The sequence below is a fragment of the Aythya fuligula genome, chromosome 6, assembly GCF_009819795.1.
Source record: "Aythya fuligula isolate bAytFul2 chromosome 6, bAytFul2.pri, whole genome shotgun sequence".
NCBI classification, from domain to species: Eukaryota; Metazoa; Chordata; class Aves; order Anseriformes; family Anatidae; genus Aythya; species Aythya fuligula.
Window position 1 is genome coordinate 12,615,973 of NC_045564.1, and position 22,552 is coordinate 12,638,524.

Here is a 22,552-nt window from a genome sequence, read left to right on the forward strand (position 1 = left end):
TCCACATGTTCTGCAAGAAATTGCACAGCAAATTTTTTAAGCATTCTTTTTGACCTTATCTCATTATTGTAATACCTTATCCATACATGCATGCTACTTCAGAAAGACAAAGAACACACTTCTTGTAGCTTATCAAGTGAAGCAAGGGCACCACCATTAGGTAACATGCGGTCACTGTATAGAGTATTGCTGTTTCCCTTCGTGCCAATTTGGCTGTGGTTACGGTAGAGTAAAATGATGACTGAAGATCTGATTGTACAGCAGAAACAAGCAACCTATTCTTGGCAAATATATCTAGGTCCAAACATTCCAATGCTCTTGCTAAGTACTCCAGTAATTCCAGTGCAATACATGTTTTTTTACCAGTAAATATTATCAGTAACAGAAAAGATGTACCACTTCTCTCTGTTCTTTGAGCTCGAACTCCTAAAGCTGTTTTGAGCTTGTAGACCTGTCAATATAATGAATTCCACCATGCTGTCATTTTACCTTTTAGTAGTAGAGATGCATCATAATATGTAATGAACAAACCTGAGTATTGTAAAATCTCTTTAAGTAGCAGTGGAGGCAATCACCTGGCTGCTCTTGGCTTGGACTGGCGCACGCTTCGTTGGGTTAGAAACTGGCTGGATAGCCGGGCCCAAAGAGTCGTGGTGAATGGAGCCAAGTCCAGTTGGAGGCCAGTCACTAGTGGCGTCCCCCAGGGCTCGGTGCTGGGGCCGGTCCTCTTTAATATCTTCATCGATGATCTGGACGAGGGCATCGAGTGCACCCTCAGTAAGTTCGCAGATGACACCAAGTTAGGTGCGTGTGTCGATCTGCTTGAGGGTAGGAAAGCTCTGCAGGAGGATCTGGATAGGCTGCGCCGATGGGCTGAGGTCAACTGCATGAAGTTTAACAAGGCCAAGTGCCGGGTCCTGCACCTGGGGCGCAATAACCCCAAGCAGAGCTACAGGCTGGGAGAGGAATGGTTGGAAAGCTGCCAGGCAGAGAAGGACCTGGGAGTGATGGTGGATAGTCAGCTGAACATGAGCCAGCAGTGTGCTCAGGTGGCCAAGAAGGCCAACGGCATCCTGGCTTGTATTAGGAACAGCGTGACCAGCAGGGCTAGGGAGGTGATCGTCCCCCTGTACTCAGCTCTGGTGAGGCCGCACCTCGAGTACTGTGTTCAGTTTTGGGCCCCTTGCTACAAGAAGGACATGGAGGTGCTTGAGCGGGTGCAGAGAAGGGCGACGAAGCTGGTGAGGGGCCTGGAGAACAAGTCCTACGAGGAGCGGCTGAGGGAGCTGGGCTTGTTCAGCCTGGAGAAGAGGAGGCTCAGGGGCGACCTTATCGCTCTCTATAGGTACCTCAAGGGAGGCTGTAGCGAGGTGGGGGTTGGCCTGTTCTCCCACGTGCCTGGTGACAGGACAAGGGGGAATGGGCTAAAGTTGTGCCAGGGGAGGTTTAGGTTGGATATTAGGAAGAACTTCTTCACTGAAAGGGTTGTGAGGCATTGGAACAGGCTGCCCAGGGAAGTGGTGGAGTCACCATCCTTGGAAGTCTTCAAAAGACGTTTAGATGTAGAGCTTAGGGATATGGTTTAGTGGAGGGCTGTTAGCGTTAGGTTGGAGGTTGGACTCGATGACCTTGAGGTCTCTTCCAACCTAGAAAATTCTGTGATTCTGTGATAAAGGGAGAGCAAGAGTCAGTTCATAAGGATGTGACAGACCTGTAATCTTGTGGTCAGAAGCCTCAAAATCTATTACAGTAGTAGTGGAGCAAAAGATTCAAAAGAATAAGCATACAGCTCGTGGAACCATTTTTGTCCCAAACTTCTGAAAATTGAGTGAGGTTGATTTCTCAGAAACTTTTCATGCAACTCTTTTTTTTTTTTTTTTAATATACACCTTAGGCTTAGTTACTTGCTAGAGCTCTGCATAAGGATTAATGCAGGGGATGAAGGGGACTGGATGTTGGAGGAAATCCCTCTAGTGCTTGGTTGTAGGCAAGGTACCAATACCACTTGAAATAGTCACTTCCTTTTTCTGACCCAGCTCAAAAGGAGAGAGGAGTTTTATTTGGGGCATGGGAGGAGCAGAAATAACAAAGTTAGGGAATTTCAACAGTGATAGATGCCAGGATGTTTTTCAGATTCATCAAGTAGTTGTTTCCACTAAAGAAAACCACCACTACCAGCAGAAATTGTTGACTTTACAAACTTCTCAACCTGTAATAATACCTTGGAGCACACAGTTGTGCAGAAAAAAAAAAAAAAAAAACCATGCTTCCCTTTTCCATTAAAATCAGTCTGTTAGTTAAACAGGAAAAAGAGAGAGACACAAAATTGTTGGTTTACTTTAATTATTATCAGGCACATTCACTTTAGAAAATAGGGGAAGCATTTTCAGAATAGATTTTTCCTTTTAAAAACTCAACTGCATCTTCATTTGTCATTTCCTGAAACTTCTTGTTCAGGACCTGTAGAAAAGGAAAAGGAAAGGGTACATTATTTCTTGTGTCTTTAGCAAACTACTATGTCCCATAAACAAAGCATTCAATGATGGGAAAGCCATAGGGATTTGCTCTATTTTGAGAAACATGTTCATTTGAATCATTCATTCTGTAAAAAAAAAATAAAAATAAGTCAAAGTCCCACAGGTTTCTAGGTACAAACAATTCAGTGGCTTGACTTTTTTTTCCCACCTGAGCTATGGTAACATTTATTTCACTGACAATGTTAAGTGGTAGCTTGTCTTTTAGAGCTCCTCTGTCCTTTATGACACAATCACCACCTTGTAAAAGCAGATATGCTACGCAGTTATCACTCTGGAGAAAGCTCATCATTCCCTACAGGGCCTGTTCTGCCAAACAAACATACTCATCACTGTGCTGATAACAGGACCTAAACAGAGAGAATAACAGAACTCTTACCAGAATCACATGATAGCCCAATTTACTTAGATGCCGCTTCTTCATTGCAAGCTTCCCTTGGGGGTGTGTTGTACCCAAACAAAATGCAGACAGAGGAACAAAGAGAAACGCCAATCTACAAACAAGAAGAGTTTAAGACAATGATTCAGTGATGTCCTTCAATATTGCAGAATATAGAGCTGTCTTTCCGGAAGGCAGAGTATCAGGACTGCACAAATTTCATTATCCTTTTCTTTCTCCAGACTTAATTAATTTAGACCCTCTCTTCTTCGGTGAGCTTCACTCAAGTGCTAGCATCTACTTAAACTACTACAGCAGAATTAAGTCCTTAGACATCCACTTCCCCCATAATGGGAAGGAAATAGATCATTCCAAATTCTACATTATTTTGACAGCTTGTGCATTTACTTTGATCCTTTGCTAATATTCAAGATCAGTTACTTCCTGCCATAAAACCTACTCAAAAGGGTAAGGAAAGCTGAATGTCTTGAAAACCTGATGTGAGTTTCTGTTACTCAATTCACTAGCTCTCTTTTTCTCAAAAAGCAAACTACACAAAATATGTTCCTGTGCAGTGCGACCCAGCACACAAATTTAAGCATTACTCAATTCTAGTTAAGTAGGACATACATCAATTAAGTAAGCCTTCATTCAGTGAGAGGTCATTTTTTTCCACAAGATTAAAATTATCACCTAAAGCATGGACATGATTGTGCATTTTATTCAAATTGCATTTCAGCAGCTGAATTCATTGCTAAAACATACCACTGGGATGCAAATTTTGGAGACATAAAGAGAATAACTGAATTTTTAATTAAACACAGTAATGCTTGGAATTTTACAATCATAATGTACTATTTTTTTGGAAGGGATTTTAATCATACTTAAAAATTTGTATCCATTGCAGGAGGCTGAGATTATCCAAACTGTAAGGTTTCCTGCCTCTTTCTCTGGAATGTAATTTTTTTAGCCTCTATTAGAAGTTAATGAGCTGGATGAGGTGTTATTTTGAAGTAGCATGCATGGCAATTTCTGGGAGCACAAATAAGTTGTCTGCTTGCTTCTGCAAATCAGTAGAAATCATAAGTGCATAGAATACATACAAACAAAACTAGCCTACTAGAAAAAATAGACAGTCAAAAAAGACACCTTTGAACACTTGTGTCAGGATGATTATCTGTTGCAGTTACTGGGAGCACTTTCTTTCTGTCTGAATCCATCCTGATTTCAAAATCTGAAAGCAAAACAACAACAAACATTACACGAGGTTACAATTAATATTCTATGTAGCTCATTTGAAAAAGATATCTGACACTGTCACTGCTGTGTTTCTAATTACTGTTCTCTTGTAGTTTGCTCATTACCGATCGCTTTTCCCTCCCTGCAACCAACATAAACTGCTAAAGCTTGCACATCTCCAAGAAAAAAAAAGTTTTTAGAAACTGTGGATGTAACTTTAAACTACAATTCACTCGCATAAAGAAACTCGTTTTGATCTGAGTCCATCATACCTACTCAGATTTTCCTGTAATCTGATGCCCAGTTAGAAATATTTAGGAAGAAAACTATTACAAATATCACAAGAAAATCGGTTATCTGGGTGGCTGGCAAAAGAATAAGCAATATCAAAATATAAAAGAAACTAAATGTTATGAAATGATCACCTGTCAAGATCATATCCCATTTCATAAAATGGAAGTAGAAACCAAACGTTATCCAGAGTTTTAGAGGAGAAGCAAGTCAGAGAACAAAAGAAGACCACTGTTTCATTTTAATTCAAGTGTAATACTAAGGTATAAACTGTCTGAAACAGTTGGCCATTCTGGATTTACATGCAGTTAAAATCTGCTCGCTGATGCTTGACAAGAAGTCCAAAGCAGTTTTGTAAATAAAAGCAATCATAGTATTTCAGTAAATTGACTTTACAAAAGCATCCTACAAAATAAATTCAACAATCAAGGATATAATTTATTAAATGACTACCTTAAAAAAATATCTTTTAATCACCTGTATGCTATGCAAATTTGTTACCACCTTATTATTTTAGGGATTATACATTTACATTAAAAATAACAATATGAATGTGTCTTCATACCAATGTGATATTTATATGGCAGCTGAACATTTTGCCGAAACATATTCTCATCTCCCAGAAGTTCCAGCAGTGCTTCTCGAGCCTTTCTGAGATTAAGAGATACTAATGATGAGAAATTCTCATTTGGCACAAATTCAGGCTTCGTGAAGGAAGGGCTATCAAGTTCCATACACGTCTTCACACAGCGAAGCATCATTTCCTTTTTTTCTTTGTAAAGATCACCTGAAAAAGAATACAAAAAAATATTGCATCCTAAGTATTACCTCTCAGAACATTTCATTTTGTTACCATTTACAGTCTCTTCAGAGCAAATGAATTTCAATACAGGAGTCAAACCCCAATTTTTTTTCCCCAATGATTTTTGTTATCTTCAATATTCTTTTAAATATACACTGTCAATTCACTAACTAAAATAGTAAGGTCTACAGCTAGTACCTTCCCATTTATCCACTCTTTCCCCTCTACTGTACACAGCTCTATGCCTGCCATCAGTTATTACAGAAGCCTTAAGAACATGGAACAAGAGAGCATGCATACAAGTCATTTGTAAAATCCAGACAGTAGAAGGCTATAAAACAAAGGGATATCAGACTTTAGCCATCATTTTGAAACTGTGTTTTAAGAGTACTAGCCTTCCCAAACTAAGCAGTTACAGCTTTCAGGTTCAGTCAAAGGAGGCTCAATATCAAGGCAGTTTTATTCTACACTGAGTTCCTACTCTGATAAACTACACTACTCACTGTAGAGGAATGTCATGTGGAAACCAAATTCTACTACAGTGTTCCAAATTCCTCATAGTAACTCCAAGCAGTCAAAGTCAAATTTTACTCATGATCCCAGGTACCGAAGTTGGTTTATGAAGCTTAAGACTTCCTGTGTTTTTAAAAGTGTCTGAATATCTGTTGCACAAAGAACCCCTAGCTCTTAATGCATTTCTACAATTTCCACCAATCTCACATACACCTCTTTGCACAAACTATTAATTAAACAGTTGCCACCATGGGGCCCAGGACAATAAACCAGATGCCCTAGTGCATAATTAGAGACTCAGGTGTCACTTAAATCACCATTACTGCATCAGTTTTTTCTTGTGAACTTCAGTATTAATTGTGTTTGCCTTCTTTAAATTATAAGGTTTAACACAATTATAAAAAATTATTTAGGTAGGCAAACTGTCCTTCTAAAGAAAAAGAACATGACAACATAAGGCCTAACCTGATGGTAGAAGTCTTTCGTAGCTCTCCTTTTGCAGCAGCTGATCAAGTGCACGATGAGGAAGGTATCCTAAGATGCAAAGTGAATACACTGCCTTCAGCAGTTCTGTGTTGGAAATCTGGGGAAGGTACTTATTCAAGCAGCTCTGAAGAGTCTCAAAAAACCTTTTCCAAAAGCAGAAGAAAAGTATCTAAATATACAAGACTATAATGGATTTCAAACAGAATTATGTGCTAGTAAATTTTATATTTTGTACAATCACATGTTGAGTAATCCAGCATTAGCTTTAGAATCTTCTTTGAGGCTACAGCTACCTATCAACAGAGTTAGTACCTTTATCGGTCTAGAACCAAGAATATATCAATTTTCAGTTTCAGAAAAGAAATCCTATATAGAAAAAAATGCTAGAAGACATAGAAAATTTACCTTACAGATTAATAAAACAGAACTATGGACTTTTTCACAACTAATATCAAATACCAGTTGCTATTCCATACATTTCCATATATTACTCTATTGATGACAACATAACATCAGGCGTTCTCAAATGAAAACCTACAAATGATGTTGGCCTTTGGGAAGGTAGTTGAGTCGTGAATACACTCGGAGAACAATCAAAAGGCTTTTCAAGTCCAGGAATTCAGAGTCTGCTGTCACCTTCTCAGCAAAAACACCCATCAGTTCACTGGGCTGAAAGCCAAGTATCTCGAAGGCAGACAGAAAAAGGATAATCTGAAACAAAAGGTATTTTTATAAGGTCAAGAGAAAAAGTAAAGTGGATCTTACATTTTGTTTTCATAAAAGGCATTTTTAATGAAAGCAAACTTTTCAAACCATAACATTCATTCTATTTCTTTATTTATTCTGTAAGTCAATAGATAGAAGCGCATTTTAAAAGTTTAACTGTATGAACTTCATCATAATGGTATTTCTAAAAGGGTAGCATGGAAAAGCACCAGAAACTGCCTATTCTACTGCTACTACTATAAATTATTTGGTCTCAAACTCACCTGTTTTTTGTCCAAAATGCAGACACTGGAATTAACGTAGTCTGCTACTGTTGAAAACAGTTTTACATTACGGTACTGGAGATTGTGACAAGCTTCCAGAATAAGAATTAAATGCCAAAATTGAGCATCGTGAATATTCTCTGTAACAGAAAAGCAAAAAAGGACAAATGATAAAAAGGACAAAGCAAAGGGAGCTGTAGGTTGGAGGCATAGTGGCACATGATGAAATTTACTTTTTCTGATTTGGTTTTACAGAACTGCATGTAACCATAAATATGTGTCTATTTCTAAAAAGGACTGAGGCTATCAAGCATTGAAGCACTAGCACATGTCAGACTGGAAAACCTTAACATAACCTCCTGGCATATGAGCATAATGACACAGATTGAGTACCAGATCACAACAGACCTGTAGCACAGCACTGCTACTTCATCTGCCACACAATATGGACCTACTCCTGAGTTGAAGATTAAATACCAAAGAACAATGCTCTCTCTTGAACATCCTGCCTTGTTTGCTTCAATGAGTGACATGCATGTCCTAAAAGACAGTGACTGCAGGAGAAGGCACAGCTACAACTAGACTTTGTTTCCTCTCCATGAAGACTCAAGAGGATAGCAGGAAAATAAATGAGTTCAACCCTTCTCGTAAGCTGTGGCTCAATGATTTTCCAGGCTTAGTATGAAACATTTCTTCAGGTGCTCAGCACTGACAACAGCAATTGAAGCCAATGAAATCTGTGCATCAAATTCAGTGATTGGTAATGCTAGGTATTCTTGAAGAAAACAGATCAAAGGAAATCTCGTGTTACTGGACACTTTGACCTGAATCTCTCCTCTGTGTAATTAGAAAACTAATATCACCACTGGGTCACCTCCTCAATGCTGCAAAAACTAACTCAATTTATGAAACACACGGTTACTACAATTATGCTCAGGTCCTGAGATACAGAAGAGGGTGCTACTTTCTTGAAAGCCCCAGCAACAGCACAGGACTTGGAAAACACGCTGGCAAATTCCCTTACTCAATGGATAACCCTCCCTCCTCATCCTGTTCCATCTCCATACTCTAGAAGGGGTTACTTGTGTCAAGAAATAAATGACTATGCCCAGAGCACAATGTATAGCATGTAAGTCTTGATGATACGCACTAAAAAAGTGCAGAAAAAAGCACTGAGTAGCTGGTTACTCTATGCATGCTATGTAGCCTGTGTCTGAGCACGGCATGACTCCTGTGGTAGAAGCCACTATATGTAATTAAAGACTGTGTCCTAACACACATGAACATCAGGACAAATAATGACTGTACAAACAGCCCAAATATTCCTGTTTCCTAAATATTAAAAATGTTGTTTTGATATCTTCCTTTTTTTTGAGACACACATTCATATGCATTTTAAGTGTGAATTGATACGTACTGACTACATATACTTGGGAAATGCATTGCAAAGGTTGGAGAGAGGTGAGAGCACTACCTTTCATTTAAGTTTTTTTTTCTGGACTGCAGCATTCAATATTGAAAACCAGTTAATCGGGGAAACACTATGTTCCCTTCAGACTAATCGCATCAGACCGCCTGTCTATCTATTTCCAATTCAGATTTGTTTTAAAAGCTTATCTGAAATCTACTTTTTACTTCTAGCATTCAGTTCTTTTTCCTAAATAACGCATTCAGAAGAAAAGCAAAGAAAAATATATAATTCAGGGAAATGTTAAAAAGGGTACAGAATGCAAGAACTATTTGGTTTCATTGTCCATCAGTAATGTTCTGTCTTGCCACTTGTCAAATGACTCCACATTACTATTCTCTTCTGTAAAGCAAAGATATTTCCTGAATTTTAAAGGAAATTAGGAAAGGGACATGAAAGGGAAAAATTTGGCATAAAGGAGGGAGATTTAATAAACATTTTTCTTACCCTGGATCTTTTTACTGCAGGCATTCAGGATCGGAATGGAACAATAATTCATTGCAACAAGACCCAAAAACACACGCCGAGCATTTAGGTAAGTCAGGTGGTCAATCTCTTTCAAAACTGCCATCTAAAGTGAAGTAGAGTTTATTAAATCCTTCATTCTTCACATGTTACCACTGCTTTATTGTGAAGGAATCTTCACCAAAACTTTCCCAAATCCATTAGCCTGTCCAGACTTAAATGAAAGAAAAAGGAGCAACAAAAAGCAAAAGCATAAAGTAACTTCTTTCAGATTCTCAATATACAATCAGAAGAGATCAAGTGTTCTATAGCTAGGTCACTAAGCAATTTCCCAGAAATTTGTCTTTATATGGATTTTTTTTTAAAGAAGTCTCAGTAAAACTCACTTCCAAATACTGTGATACCATATACTAACTCTTAAAAAAGCAGCAGAAATATAATTACCACAGTTGATTTACTTTATGACTGCAATTACTATTTTGGACATGTGCAAGAGCTGTAAGCTTTCAGCACAATCCAACAGCACAGAGTGGCATATCTTTAATACAAACACCCAGCTACTAATGTGAACAGAGGCAACGATGCTGCAGAACACACTTCATTTACAGAAGCAGCAGTTAGACTGATACAAGAGACAGTAAAAATGAGACTACAGAGTTTAGCTTTACTTGTTATTAAAATACAATATTCTTACTGCATGTCTATTAACGGGTAAATGCAAAATGCATCTACAATAGAAATTACACAGTATTACGTCGGTTTTCCAGACAGAGGTTGGGCAAGGGAATCACAGAACAGCCAGTAAATGCTTCTATGAAATACCATCTGGCCAACCCAAACAAGAGATGAAGGCACTGCTAATTTACTGTCTCAACTCCTTTTGTACCATCTCCATTGCTTCCTGCCCCCTTTCAGTGATATTCCCAGCTCCAAATTTAAGTTTCTCTTGCAAATATAGCTGGACTATGATTCATATAGCAAATGCAGTTAACTTTTGTATTATACATTCTCTTTGTGCATCTGGAAAGAACCATACACAGTTCAGAAAACAATGCAAGAGCACAGGCTTTTTGGAAGTAAAAATGACCCCTCAGCCAAGTTCACCTCTAATTTCTTTTTCAGAAAGACTGGAGCATCTTTTCCCATGCATTTCATCAGGTTTTGCAGTATAAAGATGTCTCTGATACTTGGGATTCGCTGCTCCGCTAGTAATCTGATGAAGAAAGAAATGCAAAGCCTTGAGATGGTTTCCTTGTTTCAGCAGGAACTGGTATGTACCCCCATTCTCCCTCACTGATATACTCCCAAGTTACAGCTGTTATTCCCTGCTCCTCTCCTGCCTACTTTTTGCAAGGCTGGCACAACTTTATCTGATGTAGCTGCAGCACAGATGTTAACCCAAATGGAAATAATTATATTGGTATAAATATATGGTTTCTTAATGTTCCCTGATACGTAAGTGTTGTCCCTGACACATTCTGAACACTAGGGTCACCTGACCAGACTACAGGTGACTGCGCAGATGTGAGTGCTGTTAAGCCTCATGGAATTAACACTTTTCTGTGGAAAACATTACACGTTTTTATCATAGAATCATCTAGATGGAGACAAGTTCTGAAACAGACAGGAAACTTGGGAATGGACACTGACTATGACCTGGAGCAACTGAGGAAAAAAAAAAAAAAAAACAAGCTGCGCTGTGAGCTGCAGGAACAGAAGGGGGTATCATAGAACAGAGGAATCATAAGTATGTGATGGAGTTTCTGTTTTCCACTGCTTTCCACCAACCTACAAGAACCACGTTCCTAAGCTTACAGGACAACGTGTTCTGTCTGTATCACTAGCACATCTGCCTTTTCAAAGCAGGACCTGACTTGGGACCAAAAGTTCTAATCTATTTCAAGTTTTGTGACAGCCTCAGTAAAAAACTCATGAAAGTAAGCAGATTGGTTACCCATGTACATCTCATCATTCTAGAGAAAATCATTAAAACCAGAGAAGTTATTCTGACAAAACATTAGACATAGGCTTTGCTCTATAAAAAGATGAAGTCAAAACTTGTTTTCATCTTAATTTTTCCTTACTAAACTCGAAGGAAATAATCCTTGGCCTTTGAACAGCATTTTTCATCATGTTAAATCAAAACAGTTAATGAATTAAGCTAGCCTTATTACCTCCTTTTTACACCCAGGTAAAACAGAGGCATAGATATGCAAAGGGACTTGACCAACATCACAAAAAAACAGTGGTGGCGATGCAGTCAGAATATGTATCAGCTGCAGAGTGGTCTAACTTCCTATGCCATCAGAAGCCTTTCTGCTTGAAACTGCAAAGACAATGCCAAAAATCACTGTCATGTACAGCTGTTATCTCATGTAATCATCTAATTCCTAAAACCAAAACACGTCTTTTATGCGCAGATATTCCCTCCGTGACTTACATAAGACATAACATTCAAACAATAATTAAATATTAAGAACATGTGAAAAATGTATTTTTCTCACAGTAATCCAGCTTGAAGAGCGCTCACATTCTTGTCTTTATCCAGCCCTGCTAAAGTAGTTGCCAAAACCGAGATACACCGGTTATCAAGTTGATTGAGCTTTTCCTGTTGAAGAGTTCCACAATGTTAGGTTACTTCAGAGAAGGAAACTGGCCACTCTTAATTTCCACCTGCCATCCTGCCTTCCCCCCGAGGAGTCAATTCCTGAGACTCCATTGTCCTACAAGGTCTCCTATCAGCCACATTTAGTTGATTTGAAAAGGATAATGATTTGTCAGTTAAATCCGTATGAAATCAGCCAGTGGTTTCAAAAATGAAGGAAACTAGAATTACACACAGATTAACTAAGGGAGCCCAATTTCCAATGAACATCAGATTAAACCTGGGATGTAAGCCAAATCTCTCTGATGTTGGGCAGCCTCCCAAAACTAGTCCCGACACTTCAGCCCACTTAGAAGACTTAGAAGAGAGATTTTTCATACTCACCTGGCATACCCTCAACAAAGTCTGGACTAGGAGAGTGTTCTGAGGAACACCGAGGTTCACCACAGCATGCAGACTGAACACCAGGTCAGCCCGTGTCATCCTTCTGGCGTCTCGCAGCAGGTGCTGACAGAGCTTGACGAAGACTGGGTGCTCAAAGATCAGCTGCTTCTCGTAACGCTGCTGGTCTTCAGACAGGGTTTTCAGGAGTCTCCATGCTGTAGTTAAACAGTTAGTGAAGTGCTTAAGGGAAACAGCAGACTCTGAAGCCAAATCCAGCACATCGCTAGGACAGGTGCATTTCCGGAGACTATTAAAGAATTGTTCATTGTGATCCACAACAGGCTTCGCCTTGGAGCCCCCAGAATCATCCTTCAAGTTCTTCAGTTCCAAGGAGCTCTGGGGAACCTGCTCACTCCCCAGAGCCTCAGTACTCTTCTCTGGTTGTATTTCATCACCTGTGCTAAAAACATCTGCCTTTTGAGATAGAAACCGAAGAGATGACCCGTGTGGAGAGGGAAAAATACTTGGAAAGGGTTTTCTGAAGTTCACATTTTCCAGGGGATCCTTGTGCCCGCCGACCCACGAAGCGTGTTTTCTTGTGGCGCCTGAGTACTTGGGAGCGAGCACAGAACCACACCGACGCAAGCACCTGACTGTGTTCAACAAGTTACTTATCCTGTTATTCATTTTGCCGAGCGTTTCATGAGCAGATTTGACGCGCCAACTCAAGGCAGGGGACCCGATGAAACTCCTCCTGCGGAAACCAGCCTGCAAAGAGAGCACAAAGTCACTTGTGTGTGAAGCCCAAGGGAAGCCACAGCTCAGCGAGCAGACCTGCGACTCCTCACGTAAAGCTGCAGGGAGAAGATTTGGGACAACCCCCCCCCCGAAGAGCTGCTGCGAAGGGGGACTTTGAGGGCTGGGCTCGGCTCGGCTCGCCCCGACCGCCCCCTCCAGCCCCCCGCGTCCCTCGGGCAGCCGCTGGGCACCTGCCTCAGGAGCGCGGGCGGCCGTTACCCGGCGCGCGGCGCCGCCGCCATGCTGCCGCCCGGCCGCCCTCCGCCAGCCTCGCGAGAGGGGACGGCGCGCGCCGAGGGCCAAACGGCCGTGGCGGCGCGTGCAGCGCCTTGCGTTGCCGCGCGACGCCCCAAGCCGGCGGCCGTTGGAGGGCGGCGCGTGCATGGCCAAGCTGGTGCTGGCGGGTGAGGCGCCTGAGGGGAGCGGGGGGGGGGGGGGGGAGGTGAGTGTGTGTGGAAAAATTCCCAAAAGTTTTGTGTTGGTCGAGTTCTCACCAGCCCGTGTCACCACATCTGCCTCTGGGCGTGCGGTTGGTGTTTCCACAGGCAGGGCAAACTGCCCTTACTATGCCAAAGCGGAGCTCCTGGCTGACTACCTCCAGGCTAACCTGCCGGACTTCAGGGTTCACAAGATCACCCAGCACCCTGACAGGTGGGAGGTAAGGCGCTACCAGTCCAAACGTGGTAGATAACCCAACCCAGTGCTCCGCCTGGCAAGGAGTGTGCTTGGCTGCAGTCTGTCTCTTACTTTCGTTAGCATCTGGGTACGTGGATGGAAGTGCTGCAAAAGCAGTTTTGGGTATGAGCGCCAGCCTGAGGAAAAGTTTCAACATTCTGACTGGCAGAATACGTACATAAAATGAAGGTCACACTGAAACTGTGTTTTGCTTGCAAGAAAGTGAAGTTTATGTTTTATTAAGTACATGTGACTGTTCAGCCTGCTGTTTTCTGTAAATTTTTTGCACACTGTGATTGTGTATACTTTCACAGCCATTATTTGTCAAGAGGATTTCTGGCATTCAAAGGCTTTGAATTATAACAGAAATATAAAAATAAATCTCATATATTGGTTTACAGTGTGAGTGGGCCTTTTTAATTATTTTGCTGTATGCTCAGTTGTTCATTTTACTTGAAGTTTTTTTTACTGTAGTCCATATAAAAATGAAAAACTGCAGTATTCATGAGACAGGCAGTACTGTGCTTTATATTACCCCCTTATACTTTTGATTGATACCTCAGCCAATTCAACAGTAAAGTGAATGGCAAGTAACCTCTTCAGCCTAGCGACCCTTCTGCAGAGGTTACCTACTTCTTACCTATTTAAGGAATCCTCAGATTTTTCGCTGCTTTACAACATTCCTATGTTCAGTGTCATTAAGACAATGGAGAAAAATTACAGAGTTAAAACCAAGCAGAAGTTCATAGGACGTTTTGCTCTTTTGCTGAAATATTGCAGTGTATCATCATGAATTGCTTTGTGTCAATCTGCCAATTTTTGCACACTGGGATGTGGGTACGTTGTGAGACACTTTGTAATCATGTATTGACAGGAAGTAATAAGATTGTTACTAACTGTAACATTTAACTGTTATCATAAGTGAACAAGTATTAAAACTTTTTTTTTTTTTTTTTTTTTTTGGGGGGGTGGTATTTATATTAGCAGTGGCTCCGTGACATTTGTGAAATGAATGGATGGCAGCACAGACAATCTCCAATCATTTGGAGAGAACTTTTGGACCGTGGAGGGAAGGGTCTGCTTCTGGGAGGAGTTAATGATTTTCTGGAATATGCTCAGGTAGTGAGCTGCTTTTTATTCTGTAAACCCATATTTTACATTTTCTTATAATGTTCTTTATTCCTCCTTCAAATGTAAAATAAAGCTATCCTACACCTTGCTGTGTTTGAGCTGTCATTTCATTAGAGATCACTTTTTTTGTTTTTTTTTTTTTTGTTCTTAGCACTATTATGGCATCACCTCAATGATGTTGAGTGAGGAAATGTTAGACATTGCTGAGGAGAACCTACAGGCACATGTGGAAGCTGAAAAAGAGGAGGAGGAGATTAGAAATCTTACCAACCCTTTGCAGATCTGGATCACCAGGTGAAAGTAAAAAGAGTATGAAGTTTCACTCAGTTTCAGAAGAATGCATTTTTTCTCAATGCATATGAGGTATAACTGTCTGAGGTTATACATGAATCCACGTAATTTGCTGATTTGAGTTAGGTTCTGCACCCTTCACTATGAGCATTCAACATATGAATTGAAAAGTATTTCTATTTTCGTTACATTATGTTCCAGTTTAAGTGAGGGATGTGAACAGGTGTCAATGAGCTCACCAGATCACCTTGGAAGGAAAAACAAGTATTTACAAAATTTTGTAATGCAGGTATCTTACATTAAATGTATTTGGAAATATTTAAATAAGTAATCAATTCCTAGCAGGTCTACCTGTAGAAATTTATGTATTTCTCTTAATCCTAACAAAATACCTTAAAAATTTGTGGTTCTGTAAGATGCTAGACTTTAAATGACATTATGGCCTGAAATGTATAGGATGGAAAAACCTTCAAATGAAAGGATGCCCTAACTGCTTTTAATTTTTAACATGTTAAGAACAGAGAAAGACCATTAGTTTGGATCTTTTATTGCTCTATTTAAATATAATCAAATGTAAAGGTAAGGTCTTTGTGTTTATTTATGTAATACTTTGAAACGAGCAGTATACAGTGCTTAACTATGATTTTTTGGTACCATTCTTTTATTAGTGCATCAGCTCCTATATGCTATCAGCTGATACCTCTGTTGGCGAATGGAGAAGTGTTTGGGATGACAACTGAAATCAGTATCCATTTGCTAGACACTGACGAGTTTAAGAATGTTCTTTGCGGTATTGTAATGGAAGTGGAAGACATGGCATTCCCACTCCTCCGTGGTATTTCAGAGCACACTGAAATAGATAAGGCTTTTCTTCAAGCTGACGTTATCATTGTTCTTGATGATATCCTCTTAAAACGTGAAGTCCAGTCCCTTGAGAACTACATCAGAAAAGTGAGTGAGATCTGCCATGTGTATGCTCCCCTGATTGAGAAGAATGCAAAGAAAGAGGTCAGAGTAATTTCAGCAGGAAAAACCTTTGTAAACCTTAAGGCGATGATGATTATCACATACGGCCCATCCATTAATCCTGAAAATGTCATTGCTGTTGCAACATCCTGGGAAACCGCAGCTAAAGCCATGCTGGCCAGGAAGCTGAATATGAATGCAGCAGGTGAATGTTTTTGTGTTCTGGTAGCATTTGGGGATTTCAGTGGATGAACTTCTCTGAGAGCACGTATTTCATAGAACAACTGATAGGCTGATTTGCCTATCAGCAGATTATTTGAGAAATTCTTTTTGCACCAATGTGGTTTTTTTTTTCCTTTTCAGATTGCTTTTCAGCAGTCAATATTTCCACGTACAGGACTTTAAATGAAACATTGCTATATGTTTGTGAAATTATTTGTTTTCCGACAGCTAAATATTAGTTTTTTGTCTAATACATATAATAGCATTATATTAATTAAAGTTCCTTTTATAGCTTTTGTTGAGGTTTCATGTAATGTTACGGAGAATATTGATGCATTTTTCAGATGAAAACATATCTGCTATTAAGGCAGGACACTGAATTAAAGAATAATTCATCTTCAAAGGGACTTCCAGAGGTCATCTAGTCCAACCTATATTGTGAAAGTGTTTGTCTTTCTTTTAATTAATTTATGTATTTTTCTCTGTTGCAGGAGTTAAAGATGTGATTGTTTGGGGCAATATTACTGGCTGTCACTACATTGATTTGTCACATACAAAAATTTACGGATGTGACAGTGCTGTTTGGGGCCCAGCTAATTTTTCACGTCCTTTGATGAATTTGATTTATGATAGGTAATGTACAAATTTGTTTTTTAAAGTAAAATCAAATACCTTTTTAAACATTTCTGTTTTATCTGAACTGTTTAATGAACATCCAGAAAGATTTTTGTTTATTGATTAGCACTGTACATAAAGAAGAACCTAAGTTGAAGTGCTGAGTCTGCAAAAGAAATTGAGTAGTTTGTAGCGCTGTGTAGTCTTGACTCCCCTGCCAACTTTGTTTATAACTATATTTTCCTACATATTGCATGTGTATCATATGAAGAGGCTTTAAGAAGTAAAGAAAAGCCAGATAGTGACTAAAGTATCTAAAGTGCGTGACAAAACTTTGAAATGATACTAAACACATATCTGCCTCTTGAAGTACCTGAATTACATAGAACTTATGACCTGATGGAACTAATATTGACAATTTCCCAAAACAGGATTTGTTTACAGGTATTAAAAGGATGCATGGCATCTAGATAGGTTCTAGTGGAAAGAGAATTAGCAGAGAAAAGATGTTTGGAGTGAGTGAGCAGCAGAGGTGACATACTCAGGCCTGGCTGTGTGGAGCTCCCACTCTGGTATAAACTTTCCAGCATCTACTGGGTAGCTGACATTTCTATTCCATACTTGCACAGTGCCTAGCAAAGGGGAATTACAGTTCATGGCTGGGTCCTTACATAAGAGGTAACAAATGTAAACAGTAATAGTAACAGTTTTGACTTGACTAAATGATATTTCATAGACAAGTAATGCCTGCTGTCATTTCTTGAGCTACTTCTTGCCCGTATTTTCTGTCTTTAAGTGCCTTGCCTCCAGCAAAGTTTGAATAAGTTTTAACTATTATCTTCTCTTGGTTTTAGTTCTTTTATCCTCTAGGAAACTACTCTTCTTACAGTCATCTTAGTAGTTTGTTGTTTTTCCTTCTTATTTTTTTTCCTTCTTTTGTTGGCAGCGAATGGATCCATTCAGAATTTCTGTCTGCACAGAGTTCATTGAGTTCCCGTGTCTGTCATTGTGCAGGAATGTTACCCGCTCATGCAGTAGCTACAGTACTAAGATACTGGTTTCATGGTTCTCCTTCTGGGGAGATTGTTTCTGTGGGAATACTTAGTGAAGGTAAACCTATTTTTGCTTCATGTATTTTCTAATAGCTTCCTTAGAGCTTTCCCCAATAGGTATAATGGGATTTTTTTAAATCAAAATTTCAAATTAGTAAACAATTGTAAATCAGATCATAATATAATAATAGGCTGGGAGTTTGTTTCAGCACAAGAGCCTCCATATCTAAGCAGTTATCCTATCCCAAGCTTGTGATTTGATATTTACTGCTTAAAAGCATCTCTTATGTTAATACTGTCTTGTTACAGTTTGTCTTTTAGACTTAATTTAAATGCTTTTCTTATATATATGTTTTGCACGTGGAATCTTTATAGTTCTTAGAGCCTAACCTATACAAGCAGGTTCTTATGTAGATGGGTGGACCAATAAATGAAAATTTTCACAGCAGTCATTTAAACATTACATGAAATAAAAGATGTAATTTTTCCACTTTTTAAGACATAAAACTGTTATGAGTAGATGAAACTAATCTTCGAAGTTACAGTAAAAGTGGAGCCTGTTGGTCCTTGAATTGTGCTCTGAAAAAAATCAGTCTTTATATTAAGTTCTTGCACAGCTTGCACTTCTGCATATTTGTAGGGCTTAATCTCAACACTTGTGAAAATGTGTTTTTAATCAGAAATAGTATGTTTGAGTAATTTTTCCTTCTTCTGCAGGACAATTTTGCATTCCTGAAGGGATTGTCTTTTCTATGCCAGTGAGGTTCCAGAATGGTAGCTGGGAAGTCATGGCAGAATTAGAAATTAATGAAACTACACAGGAAGCTCTGGAACGCTTATCCCATGATCTGATACAGGTGATGATTTCTTACACCTGATAGTATGCCCATTCTGCCACCTATGGGTACATTGCAATGTAACTTTGAATACTGAGCACCTTACTAGAAATGTTAGGCATGTTCAAGCTGTTCAAGCTGTACATGTGTTTATACATGTGTAAAACTGGGTGGGTATTGTGAAATAATGTAGTATTTATATATGGAAATTAACAGACTATTGTTGTGTTCCCCAAAAAGGAGATGATAAAAAATGTTTACATATGGAGATGTAGAATTTGCACTCTCAAGTTCTACAGGCTTTGTGCAAACTGAAATATTAACTTTAAGTTAATGTTTCTCCATTCTATCCTGCTGATCTTGATTTTGCATATATTGTATTCAGAGTAGTTCTATGCCAGAAAATGTATCTTTTGGGATCCTTATGGCTGTGACTCTGCAAGAATGAAGGCCAGATTTTATTATAATAAGGGATTTTTCAGAAAATGCAAAATCAGGAAGGAATAATTGCATTAAGAGCTTCTTGCCCCTTAGTGAAACAGAAAGAATTTAATTTGTCTAAATATTATAAAACTAGGTGGACTAGTCCCAAATTCCACATCCTGGCATAATTAAAGTATTTGTGATCTTCAGTCATGGTAGTAACATATAAGGATTATTTTCATTTGACCATATTTTAAGATTATGTGAGAAATTTCAGTGGCTAACAAGAATGGGTGGTTTTAAAATTATTATTATTATTATTATTCAGGAAAAGCTCATTGCATTAAAGAAAATAAAAGAAATGCATCCATATGGACGTGATAAAATCACTACTAAAAAAAAATCGCATTAAGGTAGGTTTTTTCCCATAAAAGATAACACCAAGTTTTAAGTGAGAATTTAAGTAATGAATTCTAATTTGATGTCCCTTTCCATTTAAATGAATATAAAACCCTTCAGGGAGGAACATAAGTAGCAAGTGCTTGTCAGATATATCCTGACCCATGCCATAGGAAGGGGAAATCTGCATGATAGAAGCCTTATTTTGATAAGTTTCTTTTGTGTCATTCACATGTTATGAATATTAAAAATAAGCATAAATAATACATTTAGCATAAAAATAAAAGATTTTGCCAACATAAAGTACACGACATGCTTTATCTTAGATGATAATTAAATAGAAAATCTTTTTAAAACAAGTAACTATTATTAGAAAAGAACTTTCACCAGATACCCTAAGTTTTTGAAACTATTCTTTACTCTTTTTCACTCTCTGGAAATAGAATTGAATTTCTAACAGAGGAAAAAATATTGTAAATTGGAAAAAATACTGTAAATAGGAAAAGACCACTGACGCAGTAAGATTTTTCCTGATAAATGCATAACTTAATTATTCCAGTAGTTAGAATCTTGATTAACTCAGACAGTAGATTCTCACTTAGATAGGAGTGTCCTTGTCTCTGCTCTCTACTTGTTTGGCACTCCTTTTCTAGAGCTGCCCCATTCTTCCTGTGGCTGCTTTAACTGCTAAGCAGAGAGACACTCCTCTGCTAGCAGCTAACTGCTTACTTGTGACCTACTCTTGTGACATTGGTATCAAATGCCATACTATTCAAGTATTACCTAAGTGCCTGGCTTATCTCCTTGCAGGTGTAACTATTTTGGGAGGTTAGCAAAAATATGTACTGTTTTTTTTTTGCTTGTTTGTTTTGTTTTGTTTTTTTACAGGGATGGAAACCTTTCCTGCTGGCTCGGTTTAGCCAGATATGTCTTCAGGAGAAAATGGTGAAAATACACATTCTAAAACAAACTACAAAGAAATGCTAAACATTGTAATTGCTTTTATATTGCCTTCTTCATCCAAAACCCTGTGAGTCTGTAGGCAGAAAAATATCTCAAAAATGGTGTAAATATAACAGTTTTAATCTGGTGACTAAAGCAAAACTTCTGACTTATTAACGAGTCAAGAATCTCATTCATGACCAACAAATAACTTACTTCAAACAAATACAATCTTTCAAAAATATCTTTTAAGGTCTGAAAAGTGCATACTAGGACAATTTTGATCAAAGTTGTCACACACAGTAGTAGTTTCATAAATTCAACAAATTTATACCTCTTTTGGTAGTTGCAAATGTAATGAAAAACAGTTTTTGTGTGAGAATGTACATTCTCAGGCAAGATTGATTTTTAACACAATGATTTAACTGCATGCATCTTAGTGACAAGATCATTTTTGTCTACATGATTCTATTTTGTTAGTTTTGTAGGGACTGCTCATATGTTTCAAGTCAGCTATACAATTAATTAGTTCTTGGCTAAACATGGTTGTTGAGGAACTACTTTCATTTGCATGTCTTCAGTGTCTTAAAAGATGGAGACTGTTAAGTGAAATATCATTGTATCTGCTAATTTTTTATCAGATCTGAATGTTTAAAGCAAAATAAAAAGTTTCATGTTCTTTAAATCTGATATATGCAATTGAAATAAATTCATTATTTCTGTTCATGTGCAGGTTCAAACTCTTAGCAGGGATAGATTTCATTTCAGTTGTGGAAAGCAAGAGGAGTTTATTTGTTCTTTACTAGTTGGTATGGACAGAACGAGGAAGGATGCTATCAGTAATTTTTATAAACCATATCTGGTTTGTTTCATGGCTTAGTGTTCTCCAAGACAAGAGAGGAAAAATTAACTTCTCTAAAACATATTTGAATTTATTTTTTGCTGTGTGGAGTATGATTTGGCAGTACTTTTAACATTGGATTTCTTCCATTCTACCTGTGGAAATACTAGTTCAACTGACTGGGCATTTCAACTACCAACACTGCACAGCTGTTAATGAGAAATACATTGCAGAAACAGTTCATGTCTAAACAGGCTTACTGGACTTCTGAGTCACTACTTGAGACCACACAAATTTCATCTCAGAGATCTGAAGGAGAAAGACAAAACAAATTGTCTTGGATGTCTCTTATATCCTAAATTATTCTAATGAGGTGTGCATAGTGGCCTGGAAAGAAATTAAAGTGGGATCTTTCATCAGGGAAACATAACAGAATGGAATTGAAGTTCCTTGGCTTTTGCCTAAGAGAGAAAGAATGAATGAAAATAATGTGAAATCTAAAATATGGTAATATATTCAATGTTGGTTACATAGTGATAGACTTATAGAAAACCTACAATTGTCAATACGTGAGTAAGTAATTTCTGGTACATGTTTTCTTTGAAGTTACTGAGTAATTATACATATGCAGGATACTGTTAGCGTTGACTAATTCTACATTGAGAAATGAATGAAAAAAGGCCTTAAGATAAATGGATATATCTTTAAAAAGTTATATATATATTCTTCATATTTTAGCCTATCGAAGAGTATGTAAGCTTTTTGGTTGGTCAGAACAATCCTTATTCTAGGACACTATTGCTAGAGCTTACTATTTCTTCTCTGTGTTGTTGCACCAACTGCTATAGCACACTGCTCTCTGCATTAGTGTGCCAGCTTCCACCTCCTTTTCAGTCTCTATAGCAACACTGTTTCTCAGCAACTGGGAGACGCTTAGTAAAGACCCCCCAATTTAGAAATACTGCATTTTAATGATAAGAAATATTGGCTTTGAAACAAAGATCAAAGAAGTTTTATCTTTAATAATTCAAGATATTTATTACTAATTAATTAGCATTCTCTGTTTTGACTGCTTAGACAATTACCTGATACTTTGATCTGGGCTGTTGCCAGGCATTTGTTGTGAACAACATTTATTTAAAAGCAAAACCTTTAGAACTGTGTCTTGAAGTCAACTTTTAAGTGCTATAAAACTACTGGACTTTT

General features: G+C 38.3%; 2 protein-coding genes across 2 annotated transcripts; one reads left to right on the plus strand and one right to left on the minus strand.

Annotated features, from left to right (window-relative positions):
• Window positions 1–2,334: 2,334 nt before the first annotated feature.
• Window positions 2,335–12,989, minus strand: FASTKD2 (FAST kinase domains 2). The gene is made up of 11 exons (XM_032190140.1): window positions 12,156–12,989; window positions 11,671–11,774; window positions 10,271–10,379; window positions 9,149–9,272; window positions 7,234–7,373; window positions 6,783–6,955; window positions 6,224–6,387; window positions 5,009–5,230; window positions 4,063–4,147; window positions 2,914–3,028; window positions 2,335–2,460 (listed from the first exon to the last, which is right to left on the minus strand). Exons 1-11 carry the CDS (start codon window positions 12,840–12,842, stop codon window positions 2,365–2,367), a joined length of 2,019 nt encoding a protein of 672 aa, XP_032046031.1. The 5' UTR covers window positions 12,843–12,989; the 3' UTR covers window positions 2,335–2,364.
• Window positions 12,990–13,507: 518 nt separating this feature from the next.
• Window positions 13,508–21,093, plus strand: MDH1B (malate dehydrogenase 1B). The gene is made up of 9 exons (XM_032190323.1): window positions 13,508–13,611; window positions 14,613–14,747; window positions 14,911–15,053; window positions 15,719–16,221; window positions 16,730–16,871; window positions 17,800–17,963; window positions 18,623–18,762; window positions 19,493–19,577; window positions 20,452–21,093. Exons 2-8 carry the CDS (start codon window positions 14,637–14,639, stop codon window positions 19,574–19,576), a joined length of 1,287 nt encoding a protein of 428 aa, XP_032046214.1. The 5' UTR covers window positions 13,508–13,611; window positions 14,613–14,636; the 3' UTR covers window position 19,577; window positions 20,452–21,093.
• The last annotated feature ends 1,459 nt before the right edge of the window (window positions 21,094–22,552 follow it).

Bases quoted from the DNA above. Each gene is read 5' to 3' on its own strand.
- MDH1B (XM_032190323.1), top strand. From the start codon at position 14,637: ATGAATGGATGGCAGCACAGACAATCTCCAATCATTTGGAGAGAACTT. The intron at 15,054-15,718 runs GTGAAAGTAAAA...TTCTTTTATTAG, and splicing joins TTGCAGATCTGGATCACCAG to TGCATCAGCTCCTATATGCT. The intron at 16,222-16,729 runs GTGAATGTTTTT...TCTCTGTTGCAG, and splicing joins GCTGAATATGAATGCAGCAG to GAGTTAAAGATGTGATTGTT.
- FASTKD2 (XM_032190140.1), bottom strand. From the start codon at position 12,842: ATGAATAACAGGATAAGTAACTTGTTGAACACAGTCAGGTGCTTGCGT. The intron at 11,775-12,155 runs GTGAGTATGAAA...ACTCTTCAACAG, and splicing joins CTTTGTTGAGGGTATGCCAG to GAAAAGCTCAATCAACTTGA. The intron at 5,231-6,223 runs GTTAGGCCTTAT...ATTCTTTTTCAG, and splicing joins CGAAAGACTTCTACCATCAG to GTGATCTTTACAAAGAAAAA.